This window comes from Pyxicephalus adspersus, chromosome 7 (assembly GCF_032062135.1).
Source record: "Pyxicephalus adspersus chromosome 7, UCB_Pads_2.0, whole genome shotgun sequence".
Classification (NCBI taxonomy): Eukaryota; Metazoa; Chordata; class Amphibia; order Anura; family Pyxicephalidae; genus Pyxicephalus; species Pyxicephalus adspersus.
Window position 1 is genome coordinate 34,915,970 of NC_092864.1, and position 15,012 is coordinate 34,930,981.

Genomic DNA, 15,012 nt, shown 5'->3' on the forward strand with positions numbered 1-15,012 from the left:
TATAAAAGAGCTGTTATCTTTTCTTTACATAAATGCGGCCTCCTGGGATACCTATCCCAGGAGGCTTCAGGCTGCTCCAAATGTGCATGTCTAATAACAGGCATGCGAAGTCGGAGCTTTTCCCCACAATGGAAAAAAATGCCCATCTCAAGATTATATAGTGAGGTTGGCACTTTTTTCATTTACCTTTGATCTCACCCTTGGGCAGAATTGGGGGATGTATCCAATACATCAGGTAAATGGCCAAGAATGACAGGTTAATCCATGTATTAGTCCTGAGTGCTGACCAATAGTCGGTAAAAGATGTGTTGAAAGTGTTCACTTGAATGAATGATTCAATTTACCTATTGTGTGACCATTTCTGCGGGGTGTAGCCACCTATACACTGGTCAGCCAATAAAAAGTACTCTGAGGACCTGAAATTGAATTGGTTGTGCTTGCAAATGCTTAAAAATGTTTGAGCAAGAGGTTTTAACATTTCCTCCACCACCAGCCTGTAGTTAAGAGGAGCAGTGGACACCTGGAGGTCTTTCATAGAGGCACCCTTTTACACCCATACACTAAATAATGACAGATTTAAACCTCTCACATCACTTTTGAGAAGTCTCCAAAATTAAATTATCTATCTATAGAAAAAGTATGAAGATGAAAAAGTTCATCAATTATTATCTTTGGGGTGATCTGCAAATACCAACACTGTTAGTTTAGCCACTATCCTAAGACTTAGCACCCAAAGTAAATGCTGTATTGGATGATGGTTTTATTATGTAGAGCAATACATAATATATTTAAATGTAAAATTATGCGCTTGGGAGCTAACAACATGCATGCTTCATACTGTCTAGGGAGAATACATTTGGGGGGTCAGAAATGGAAAAGAATCTGGGGGTTCTGGTAGATCATGGACTTAATAATAGCATGCAATGCCAAGCTGCAATATGTAAAGCCATCATTACTTTTTTGTTTTAAAAGAGGAATAGACTGCAGAGATGGAGACATTATCCTGCCCCTATACAAAGCATTGGTCAGACCACATCTGGAATATGCAGTCCAGTTTTGGGCACCAGTTCACAAAAAGGACATTGTTGAATTGGAGACAGTGCAGAGAAGGGCAACTAAATTAATAAAAGGAATGGAGGAGCTCAGCTACGAGGAGAGATTAGCTAAACTGAATCTATTCTCCCTTGAGAAAAGACGTTTAAGGGGGGATATGATCACCCTGTTTAAATATATAAAGGGTTCATATAGAACACTCTCTTCCCCATTATTCACTTTGGGATCATTACAAAGAACAAGAGGGCACTCTTTGCATCTGGAGGAAAAGAAGTTTAAGCTCTGAGATAAGGAAGGGATTCTTCACTGTAAGGTCTGTGAAAATGTGGAATCAGATCCCTCAGGAAGTAGTTTCAGCAACTACTATAGATTGCTTTAAGAAAAAGCTGGATGTTTTTCTAGAAGCACAGAATATACCTGGGTAATAAGGCTTTAAAGTAAAAATAACAGTGACTGTTGATCCAGGGAACATCGGATTGCCTCATGGAATCAGGAAGGAATTTTTCCCCCCTGTTGAAGCAAATTGTACCAGGGTTTTTTTTGCCTTCCTCTGGACCAACTATGTCTAATAGGGTTTTATATCTGGGATATGTTTATTTCCCTTGATGGACTTATGTCTTTTTTCAACCTAACCTACTATGTAACTATGTTATTATGAGTACACATTCTGAATTGTGATGTCAGTCTCACTGTTCCTAAAGAACTGGATTCATATTTGTGAAACACGTTGAACATTAGACTGAATGTAAATCATATATGTATTATGTAAAGTGTATTCCCATTTTTTTAGGATTTTAATAATTTATGTTTTTATGATTATTTAAAAATAATATGAGATGTGATTAAATGGGAGCTGCCTATAAAGTTGTTACCACTCCGCCCACAGATCATCTGTCCACCAGCCTGCAGCCTCCTTTTAGCTGTGCAAAGATGTACATTTTTAGCATGCCCTGCATTTTCTCTGGGGCTGTGCTTAGCTAAAGGGGTATTTCAGGAAATGTGAGCAGCCAGTAGCAGAGTAGTTTCTTGTTCCAACCTTGTGCTGCTATTGGCTGCTAGCTGTATTTATGCCTCCCTGATTCCAGGCTCTAGTTGCTGGATACACAGTGCATTTCCTGCTTCTCTGCCAGCTAGTCTTTTGTTTAGACTCTCTGTATTTGATCTCGGCCTTTTACCTGACTCTGCTTTATCTGCTGCCTGTCCTGACCTCGACCTGTTACCTGATCTTGCCTCGCCTGCAAGCTCCTGGTGTTCAACAATAGACACCTAGGGAGACCAAATTCCACACAAAAATACCTGCACACAAAGTCTGAATTTAGCCTTCAACTTTGCATGCCTTTTGCTTTGATCCACCGAAACGTAGTCAGCGGATAATTTGGTTAAGCTTTATCTGACAGGTCTGCCTTCTGTGCATGTGTGAGGTCGAAGATCAGCATAACACGCTCCGTTAGTGTTTTTCAATCACCATGTTAGAACACCAATGACGCAGTCCCTGAAAATGCTTCATAGTTTAAAATTTTCTATTATACACCCTCTAGACAATTAACCAGCGACTGATATAACTAAATATAATCAGATAAGAATTGCATTCAGATGAGCTTCCTAATATATACAGCGAGAACAATGGCAGCCGCCGCCGTACATCTTTCTGCCGGTTACGCTTCACGTACTTAATGGAGCTATTTGCCAGCGCGCTAAGTGCACATTAAGTATAATTTTAATCTCATAGCCCCTGATTTTCTGTAAACTGAAACATTTCTCGTTCTTGTCGTTTTTCTTTTTTTTCCATTTAAAGTATAACTGCAGTAATATGTTACCATTGAGTCCCATAGAAAGGTATATAAATCTATGACATTAAATTGCAATTTGAAATGAATTAGCTTAGCCTGAACAGAACCAGCTGAAAACTAGTTACAGCGATAACAAATAGATGCAATCTACATAATGCGCATAAAATGGTATTTTTTTTCTTCTCAAGTAATGTTCTTATTATTGTATCTTTTACCAAGTGTTACAGTCAAATGTTAATAGCTTCGGAATGAATGTTCCTACATTAAATGCTATTTTTTATTTTATGGATATTTCAGGAGCCTGTTTAAAGGAATATCAAACAAAAGAGTATTATATATAGATATACTGTTATATATCAGGTTATTGTCCAAGAATGACAGGTTAATCCATGTAATAGCCCTGAGTTCTGGCCAATCGAAGTTGATAAAAAATGTGTGAAATAGCATTGTATTGTGTGACTATTTCAGTGGAGTGTAGTGCAGCTAAACATTGGCCACACAATAAAAAGGATTTAAAGCATATTGAATCTTCCACACTTCTAATATAGAAAGCAAAGGAGTGTACCATACCCAACAAATATACAGTATTTATACAAATCTATATAACTATTTACATGTATTCCCAAATATAAACCATCCAAATAGAAAAATCTCTACTTTTACCCAAATAATAAGGGGAAAAAATTATTTGACTTAAATATAAACCTAGTGTACAAAATGTGTCTGTGACTGCTATCATTCAAAAGAGTAACAAGCAGAAATGCCAATAAAATGAATGTAAATAAATGGTAGGTTATTTTAAAACATCTATTAAGGGGAAAATTGTAAAATCACATGGGCACAGACTGTATATTTTTTCTGTGTTTTTTCACAGGTTAAAGTATTTTGTACATTTAAGTTGGTTTTGATAGGTCACTTGCTCTTAAATGATCCATTGTGCATTAAAGTTAGTGAACCAGTGAATGTCATTGTGTCCTCAGGTAAAGTGTTACAAACAGCTTGCCTTTGGCAGTTCTGAACTGATACTGGAGATAAATGCAGTTCTAGAACATGCCACAAGTGGTAACCTGACTATACACCAAGATTATTTTTAATGGCATTTAGGCCAAAAACAAAATTTAGTTTCCAAATATAATATAATATATTTTACTTAGCTTAGTATATGTGGTGAAAATTCTATTTGCAAAAAATACCAGGTACAGGGAAATTTAAAGAAACAGTATTTTTACCTACACTTGATTAGATGGTTGTCGGAAGTCAGCAGAGCTTAATCTCATTTAGCAAACCTTGCAATGGGATATTTCACTTTACTATGTGAACAGCCTAAAATCTTTTAGTAATTCACCTCCAGAGTGTGAGATCAGGCAATTGAAAGGGGTGCAAATGTGGGACCTTGGGTGGCAGAGGACACCCGAGTTGAGAGGGAAGGCTGGTTTACTTTACAAACATGATGTGTAAAAGCATTACAATTATAAGAGGTTTGCCTAATCAATAACAAGACTGTTTTATCTCTTAGCAGTAAGATGATTATGATCACGTGAATGTACAAATTTCTCCAAATGTGCATCACAAACGCTCTGACATTTATTTTGTTGTCAGTCACCATTTAATGCCGTTGTGTTTCCCCTCATGTGCTGAAATCATGAGAAGCTTAAAAGTTGAGCAATGCGTCAATTTGACATTTTTAGTAAAATTTCACACCAAAGCAAAAGAGTAGTGCAAAGAAATTTGCACTAACGCCCTGCAGCAATTTGAGATGGAGCCGAACCTTTTTAAAAAAGTCATCACTTGGTGCTGAAACCCGGATCTTCCAGTATGATCCTGAAACAAAACTACAGTCACCTGAAACATCTTCATCACCAAGAATCAAAAAAAGTCCAAATACAAAGCAACGCTTATTGTGTTTTGTGACATGAAGGGGGAATTTTGGCAGAATGGGTTTCAGAAGACACAACTGTGATCCAACAACAATATACGGAAGATAAAGCTGAGAGAAAGGGGCTGATTTTTTAAAGCTTCCCAAGGCTGGAGAGGATACACTTTCCACAGTGAACCTGAGTGATCCAAAAAACCTTGAATGGATTCCTTATCTCATTTTCTCGTTCGCAAATGTTTTCAATCCTGGATCAGATTTATTCCAGGTTTGCCTGGATCGCCCAGCTTCACTGATGAAAGTGTATCCTCTCCAGCCTTGGAGAGAAAAAAACAGAAATGTGGGAAAATGGTTTCATTCATCAGGACAATGCTCCCTCTCACACAGCAATTTTTGTGACTGAGAAACACATTACTACACTGGAACAACCTCCATATTCACCAGATTTGCCACCTTGTAACTTTTTTATTTTCCTAAATTGAAATCGGTTATTAAAGGAACACGCTTTAAGTCAATGGATGCAGGAAAGAAAAAAACATCAGATATCGGGCGACAAACTGATCTGCTCCATGCCTTTCACCAGTGGAAAACAAGACGGCATCAGTTGAAAATCTATCTGTCTATCTATCTATCTATCTATCTATCTATCTATCTATCTATCTATCTATCTATCTGTCTGTCTGTCTGTCTGTCTGTCTGTCTGTCTGTCTGTCTGTCTGTCTGTCTTTCTCTCTTTTTGGAAAAATGATAGTTTACTTTTCTAGTAGCGCGGTGAATCAGAAGTCATAATATTTACTTGCTGCACAATACTATTTTTTTTTTGTTTTGCTTCTACATGAAAAGTGTTCCCTGAGCTCCGTAGAGTCATCTATGCGAGTAAAAATTTGTGCAGGCTGGGATGAGATGTACTTTATACCTTCGCTGCTCTGAATCTATATTTTTGTAATGCCGCTGCACCGCTAATCCCAACCCAGATTTGTCAGTTTTCGTTTTTCTGGAAGTTATTAATTTGTGTGATCACTTGTGCGAGGAATTGTGTATCAAGCTTGTGGAGCAATAGAATGTGGACAACGGCTGATGGGTTTTGATGGGGAAAAGGGAGAGTGCTTAGAAATGAAAGAATAGGAAATGTGAGGGGAAGAGCAAAGGGTAATTTTAATTGTGGTGTTAGTTTGTAAGTCATGCTGCCTTCTAACAAGATAATACAGAAGTTGCCATCCTCTGTATAACTAAGTAAACCAAATTGCTTCTCTCTGGTGTATCCTTTTTCTGAGTCATCCAGCAACATGTGTAATCTGACCTTCCCTGATCTTTACTTCTGAATTCAGACCTTTTTATTTGTGTTTTATTGAATTTTTTAAATCATATATTTATAATTTAATTAGCTAACCAACAAATGTAAACTAATTAAAACAATGGCTGACCTGTGCACATGCATTAAACCCCATTCTTTAGGTGTGAAGGGGCCCAATGGCTGACTCACTACATGGTAATTATCATAAATTCCATCCTATTACATGTTGCTGCAATTTGGCCACAGCATACCTGAAAAAAGATGTGGTATTGTGTGCATCTTGAAATGTGTTGACTCCTGCTAGCTGCAAGTGCTAAACACAAAATATTGAATAAGAAATTGTATATTTATCTGATAGGCTTCGTACATACATCAAATCATTGTTGCCTGAGACTAAAGGTTGTCCCCACACGTCGTTCATCAGTCAATCCTGGCATATCATTGAACGACTGATATATTAGTGGTTTCTTCACTGACATTTTTTCAGAAAATCAAATACAAGAATGCTGGGGAAAAACTGGGCAACTAAAGGGATGCCTTGGTGGTAATATATTTTTGAATAGAACACTAGGGCTCAATACATGGTAGATTCTCCTTCTTGGCAATCACTTGGCCCATCCCAGTATCCACATAACAGAGCTGGTATGGATTTTCAGTAAAGATCTTGAGGCAAAACTAGATGTTACTTCAATTTCCTTATTCCAGAAACATCATGTTGTATTATTATCAAATATAAGTCATGAAAATGCAATATCAGGAAAAAAAATTGCCATCTTACAAATGGCAAAACACAAATAGCAAACATCACAGTTAGAGGATTCAGAGCCATTGTGAATGTATAATGACAAAATGATAAAACTGCAAATCTTTAAAATGCCACTTTTGTTTTTCTTTTTTCGAAAAGTATGGTTTGAACTTGTTAAATATCATAGTGCTTTCAGGGGGTCTCAAGGATAATCGCTGCCGGCTGTTTGGAATTTGCCTGTTTCTTTGCTGATACAATATACCTACATTTTCTACAGAACATTTTTTATTTTCCATCATAACCTTTAAGGTTTTTGTTCTGTAGGTTTAGAAAGCATAGTATTTAAAGTAGAAAATTGTCTGCCGGTAATTAAATTCCTTCTAAAGGATAAACATCTACACACTGGAGATGGGAGGCTTATACAATAAATGCTTTTCCTACAGTACAGCAGATTTTTAAAGTAGAAAAAGAATTTCCATCTAAGTCATTTATATACATTGCAAGAATTTTTAACAAACCCTGCAAAACTTTAATAAACATTGAAAACTGTTTCCTACTTATTCAGCAGCAACACCATAATAAGAACAATCACACATTGTAGGAGGGTGGACATCAGACCTCCCTTTATTAATGGGGGCTTACATAGTCCATATTAATCCCTTTAAAACCACTTTCATATTCTTTTTGAGGGTCTATGACCTCCTATTGTTGTGAGAAAGCATGTACCTTGGTATAGAACAGTAAGGTGGGGGGGGGGGAGCAGTCTCTCTTCCTTCAAAACATGCATAGTACAAATCTGTTTCAGATGCTCGCAAATGGTTAGGAAAATCCAATCTGTTCAGTGCACCACTAAACGGTCTGTTAAACTCTTTGCCAGCTTGTTTTAACCTAGCAAGACACCTGAGTAGGTTCCTTGTCCACCAAATGGGAATGTATTGTAAATGGGCCAATAGTTGATTACGTTTATTGGTGATGGCAAGAAGCATAGTTTTTAGGGAAGTATTACAACTGTATGGTATCAGCAGTCCCCAATTCATGGACCATGGGCTGGTTATGGGTTGTTGGTAGATAAATTCTGGCCTCTGCAATGACAAGGTCTGGTAAAGCATTTCTTCACTTGAAAACCTATTGCAAACACTACCGAGAGAAGTGAACCCCTGCCTGATGGTGCTTGTATAGTCCTGACTGGAGTCATTGAGCTGCAAAAAAATTAGACTTTCCGATTTAATGCAATGATTTGAAACTAAGCCAACCAGAGTTCAAATGTAGAGTTTGATTGGCTCTGTCAGTGACAATGTGCATGTGATTTGCATAAAAAGTAATATTTTCCTCTTTATATTGACCTTCTCTAGTCCTGACAACTAGGGGCACCACTGGTGCCGGATGCTGGATTATTATCACTCCCATTGACGTTTAATGCTGGGACATTTTGCTACTCCTATAGTCTAGTCCCAAAAAGTGTGATGGAAACTGGGCCATGTTTCAAATGTTTGGGGCCCCTGAGGTGTATTATATTATCTGGAGAAGATGGACTATCATGGGTGACCCTGGATCTAGCACAATTAGAATGGATCTAGTCCATGATTGAAAACATTTGCCAAATTTATAGCAAATTATTTTAGGAAATCCATTTTAGGTTTTGATTACCCAGGTTCTCACATGATAGACTACCGTCTTTGATCATAAAGAGCTTTATTAAATCAGGCCCTTAGTGTTCATTGGACCTCCCCAAAACAGCCATATATATTGGGTACGAAAGTGCCTTGCTATCATTAGAATACTGGTATTTGGTTGCTAACGGACCTGATTGTTGGGTTGTCATTGTAAGAATAACAACCCAACACAGGATGTGGAAAGATCTTGTAAAAGGTCCAAATGATTTGATTGCTGGCTTGTTCAGATCTAGCAGGGCAAATAAATAATCCATCCTTCAAGCCAGTTTTAGCTTCACGTTCTGCTGGATTTCATAAGGATTCTCTCATTGCTAATCCCATAAATGATCCTAACAGTGCAGAATTGAAAATATATTTGTCAAATTATGGCAGGTTTGTATACTATTTAATATAACACATGAAGCACCTTAGCAAAAGTCAAAAGCTAATCTCTCAGCTGTCAGAGGTGTTTATTGCATAGCAAATTAGCAGGTTGGCAAGTGAGTACAAGCCTGTGGAGCACTTTATAGATGACACTTTTAAATGATTTCTTTGGCTTGGAGAAATTTAAATTAAATTCACTTTGCTTTCTGGAGCCGCAAACCTCTTCTGTATTACTCAGTTGTAGTAAAGTTAATGTGTGCTGACATTGCTTCTTTCTACCTTCCTGGAGACGAACAACGGACGCAGCATAGTTTATCGACCTGGCAGCGATCTCCTGAGCAAACTGCAAAGCACAGAAAGTTACCATTCTTGTTCAAGTACTGATTGTTTTGTAATAGCTAAGTTAAGGAGGAATTGCTGTTCATACATGTGCCACGACTACCAATTTGTAATGTTAACTAAGTAAAGTTATTACAAAATATTATTTGAAATAAATACCAGGATGCCATTTGTATTGGTATGTGTGCCCATTTGCTGCACTGAACATGGTGGCATACTGTGCCTTTTTCATGTAAAGCCCCAACCTTTTTAAAATAGGGGAACCCTTGGAATATCTTTTAGGTCTTCAGGGAACCCCTACTATAATTACTATATTCACAGATTACAGTACATTAGTGTGGTGGTCAGTGGGAAGAATACCACTTACATTGCTGGCCATTGAGAAGAATGCCATCCTTAAAGGCCATTGTTGTCACCTAAACTGACTTGAGAAGCACAAATTAGGGAACTCCTCTCAACCCCTGGAGGAACCCTGGTTTATGGTAACACAACTTTTCACATCTCCTATTGTCAGCTTTCTTTGCAGCTCTAAGCAACTTTACATTCAAGAGCCCTAGGGTTCCATGGATCCCTGGTTGAGAAACACTGTTCTGAAGCTATCATAATGGCACTGGTTTCCTTTAATTTCTGGTCTTACAGTTTAATGTTTATACTATATTGTATTATGCCTAATTAGCATTTAGCACATCAAAAAAGGAAAACAAGCTGATATGAGTGTGTGTATGTGTCATAAACATGATTCGACTCACCCAATCTATCTTTTTTTTTAACCTGATAATCACATCATCATACACCTGACAGCTGATTGACTTTAGAGCCGAAGTCAACATGTTTAAAAAACATGTCTAATCATAATCTTGTTCCACAAATATTTGGCCCTGGGGTATCTGCCAGTTCCACCTATCTCCACTCTTCATTTAGATAATACTATGCTATGGAAAGCCCACAAATGTACAACCTCCTAGGCATTTGATTTGCCTTCGAATGGTTTGCCTGCATAATAAATTTCTCACACATTTTTATTTTTTTTCAAAATGTTTTTATTAAATTTTTCAAATATACAGAGACAAGTAAACAAGCAAAACCAGTAGGGTAACATGACACAAAAAAAGGGGGGGGGGGAGAAACACTTATACCATTTTAAACAAGAAAAAGAAAAAAAAAAAATCAGCCATTGGAGTCCATAAATAAAACTATAGATTATGAGTCAGAAATATTAGTGATGTACCAAGTAGAATATCTGAATGGTTCAAGAATTGACGTGCATTCTGAGCTGGTGAATGTGTAGAGTAAAAAACAGTACCATTGCTGCCAAAAGCGGGTAATCAGGGTGTCTCCTTGTAATTGAGCATCCAACAATTCTCTATGAAACAAAGCCTTGAGAGATGAGAGGACTTGTTCCGTGGACGGTGGAAGAGGTTGTATCCATTGACGCATAATTGCACGTCTTGCTGCCAACAAACAAACATCTATCCATTTCCGCACTGAACGTGGTATATTGTCCAGAGCTATACCTTGCCAGGAGCCAAACAATAACAAAGAGGGTGTTTCTCACACATTTTAATGGCCAGTGTAAAGTTGAACCTGTAAAGCATCAGAAAAAAGCATATTTTGTAAAAACAGACTTTAACAATGACATGCCATGCTTTTAAGGACAACTTTACTTTAGTAATGGTTTACATTCAATGACCTGGAAGTTTAATATTCACCTGTACCCTTGGCAGATCCGCTCTGTGAGACCCAAAGCCAGTCTCAAAGCCTTCTGTACAATCACACACAAATTCCACACACTTAATTCCTGTTAGGATCTATGATACATATCTTTTTAACAATGGAGAGGATTTTGTCTACCCATTAGAAGAAAAGTTTCCAAAACCTTTTGTTTAAAATGTGAGTAGATGGATCTGAGACTTGGGTGGCTACCCCCCTTCCACTCCTCCCATGGCCGTTGGACAGCACTGATTACAACCTCTAGCTCTCAGCATCTGATACACTGAAAAAAAAAAATAGGTAGAAAAAAAAGTAGAGGTTTATAGCAGAAGATACTTTTCATGTCTTTTCTACCAAACAAATCTTAGCAATGTTCTGTGTTAGTAGTTTAGTTCTGCATGGGCGTGTCCTGATTTACATATCGGTATAAAAAGACACATATATAAATGTGTAAAGCTTACAATAAAGTAAAATAATAACGATATAAAGCAGCAAAAAATAATGTGTACTTATTAAAGATGCATTAAAGATTCTATGTAAAACCCTTCACCAACTAGACTATTAGAATCACCATCCCAGGGAGATCTATACAGGTGATACCTCGAGCCGTAATGTGTTCCTTCACAGCTGAATGCGACATGTTTCCTACATTGTAGTGAAGAACAAACGTTGTCCCTTCCATGCTGTGCAGGATTTCAATTATTAAGAGTCACAGTTTGTGCAGATGAACAGATCTTTCTGGTTTCAGGTCCTTCCTTCAGACAGCATGGGGTGGCTTACTTCCTAGCAAGCTTCGGCTTGTAAATGCTCACTTTAAAACGATTTTTTTTTAAAGTACTAGACACATTTTTGACTCTCTATTGTGCATCAGTCGAAGACATGGGGCAAGTTACTATGGAGATGAAAAGAACAGACATTGCCGTGTCATATCAAACTGCATCTCATTGCAGCCTACAAGACATCTTATTCATCTCCTTGTATTTATAGAAAAGATTCATATACAGCAGACCTCCTTTTATTTACAATTTGTAAACCAAATAGGTTACCATGAAAATTAACCAATCAACATCGCTGTCAGCTGTATCGGAGCAAAATCATTTTTTTTTATTTCCAAATTATTTGTGGACACATAAAAGTTGTGATTAGAGTCCATTTTATCCATATCTTTTTTTTCACACAGTTTTAGGTAGTAGTGTCTCGGTTTTTAGGTAGTAGTGTTCCTACTTGTCCCTTTTGAGTTATTTGCTCTGTGCTGTCAATCATCTCCTGTGTGGGCAATAATAGGATAGTTTGTATGCGAATGTAAGGAATTTCTATGTGCTGATACATTGGGCCTGATTTATTAAGGCTCTCCAAGGCTGGAGAAGATGCACTTTCATCAGTGAAACTGGGTGATCCAGCAAACCTGCAATGGAGCTGGTAGAGGATTTAAAACATTTGCTTTCAAATAGTAAATGGCTGAATCCCCCCAGCTTCACTGAAGATTTGGAGAGCTTTAATAAATCAGGCCTGACCTGTGAGAGGTACTGCTGTGGAATCTTCTGTCCTTGCTGAAGTTGAGTATTCTGCTGTCATGGTGTTTATCTCACAGGGATTTCTGCTAAACTCAGTGGAGTTACAAAGTGGTTCAGTAAGTCATAGTACTACAGGATTGTAAATCATGTGCTAAGGAAGCACAGACACAGTACAATGAAGCTAGAATGTGCACATTTTTTGTTCTGTCAGCAGTAGCAGAGGAGTAATGATAACAAAAGTGAAAAATTGTTTTGGAGACCAGCTTGGAATACTAGAAGGAAGGTATGGAAGGTAAATAATTAACATGGGAAAAAGGGTTGTCCTGGTTTTATTAAATGGAAGAGATGAAGGGTCATCTGCACTTTTAATGTACAGCATGCCTGCAGAGTATATGAACTATATATGGCACTAAAGACAAGCAAGCTGACTGTGTTCTCCTCAGAAAGATCTAAAAGATCCAAAGGAAATCTAAGTTGTAAGACCAAAAGTAAGATCTGTACCTGATTTAAAAAAGGAGTTACCCTTGCATAGGGTACAGGCCTGTACCTGTCTTTTCTGCACTAATAGGTACCCTTTCTTCGATTAGTCACTGGTCACAGAGTTTTTGGTCTCATCCCCCTAGCGCCTGAGGATGAATCTTTTACTGTCATTGTAATGTCACTCGCGCCACTAAAGGATTACACAGTACTTTTTATTTGGGTTCCTAAGGAAACTGCGATGTCTTTTAGAATCTTGCACTCAAAATCATTTATTGTACTTACAGAGTACCCCAGACACTGAAACAGAGTCTGAAAAAGCATTAGAAAGACCTCATCTGGAATATGCAGTTCAGTTTTCAATACCATTGAAAAAAATTAGCATAGAAGGCAAATAAAACAAGGGTAATTGAGCACCCCAGCCACAAGGAAAGCCTAAATGAACTGAACTTTATTTTCCATGGTATGGGAAGAGGACCATCTTGTATAAAGGAAAAATGTTCACTTTAAGGCCTTTTGTCTAGAGAAATGTTCAGTTGCTTTGGGGACCCTTTTATGTGAAATGTGACCCAGGTTTATAATGTTTTTTGCCTTCCTCTGGATCATCAGGGGCTTGTTGGTGATGTAAGATTTGTTTAATTATTTATTTAGGCCCTTTTCTGACTTGAAAACATTTTCTGTTTTGAACCTGATTATTTGAAGCATATTTTGAAGCAAAGTCATCTTGAAGCATAAAAAATGAGTTTGCTTACATTCTGTACTTTTTAAGGACTGTGCTTTTTTTATATATATTAATATAAATGTGTGTTATTCTTTGTAAACGAAGCAAAAAAAGTTAATTTTTTTTTTTTTTTTTTTTTTTTAGAGATGAGCTGTGTTACTACGGGTGATCGTCCAGTAGATGTGACCGAATGTATCCGATGGGCCGGTCCTGCTCCTCCTACAGTGCAGGAGTGTAATTTGCCCTGCAGAGAGGACTGCACGTTTACCCCTTGGTCTAAGTTCACCACCTGCTCCACAGACTGCATTTCATATAGAGTACGGAGGAGAACCTTGTCTGGTAGGTTTTTCAGCAGTCAATTTCTGCCTATTTAGTCATTTTTTGGACTAGGTACCGGAAAATATCTGTGGATATTTCCTACATTCTGGTAGATTGATTTGGTATTTTTAACAAATAGCTTTCTGAGCTATTAAATTGGCCTATAGACACATACCTGGCTATGTAATGAGAATATACGTACTTTCAGGGCTAGATTTACATTTCAGTAGCCTATACAGAACAAAGAAGCCACCCACCACAATAAAAGCCACTCACCTATCACTGTGCACATCTGAGGGCTGGAAACTGCAATGTTTTCCATATTTTTTTATTAAATACACTTTAAATTTCCCATAATTTTATTTTTTGATGCTGATGCAGTTTTTGAGATGAACTCTGCAGAATTTAGGTGAATATGAGATGTGATCTTGCGTCGTGCCATTACCTACCCCAATACTGGGATTTTACCTGCTCATTAGTTGCTTCTGTTTATGATGGTCTATTTATAAATTCCTGATCACAGCCCAATAGAACTTTCCATTACAGCACTGATGGATTGCATTGTACTGCAGAGATGCAGCTGTTCTGTCCCACTCACGCTGTTACTTTAATCGCACTTAGTATGTTAATTTATAGCGAGAATCAGGGCACATTTATTGTAAACTTGTTTTTTTTTTGTTTTGCTTTCTCTTGGTGATAGGTTGCTGAAAGTAAACTTCTGTCAAGTTTAAAACTTAGTCTATCAAGTTTAACCACTAGGAAATAAACATACTGGAAACTTGCATATTTCAGATAGAACCATTTGAACAATTATCCACAGGAAGGCAAAAAAAGCCCTTATAAAGCCTGGTTCAATGTACTCCAAGAGGGGAAAAATGTCCTTTCTGATTCCTTGAGGCAATCAGGTGTTCCCTGGATGGACAGTCTCTGTTGTCATTCCTTTTAATCTTTAATACCCAGTTGTATTCTGTGTTTCTAGAAAAGCATCTAGCTTTTCCTTAAAACAAATGATGTGATTTATATAGGTGGAGGGGAAGGAGAGTACCGTATTTTCCAGCGTACAAGACGACTTTTTAACCCCGAAAAATCTATGACAAAGTCAGGGGTCGTCTTGTACGCCGGGTACCAGTACTTACCTGCAG

The 15,012-nt window shown here is 37.6% G+C and overlaps 1 protein-coding gene across 1 annotated transcript in view; it reads left to right on the top strand.

The window, feature by feature from the left end:
* Window positions 1-15,012, top strand: part of THSD7B (thrombospondin type 1 domain containing 7B) — a 313,336-nt gene that overhangs the window by 192,607 nt on the left and 105,717 nt on the right. The window contains 1 exon segment of the mRNA XM_072418113.1: window positions 13,697-13,891. Coding sequence (XP_072274214.1) covers window positions 13,697-13,891 — 195 coding nt within the window.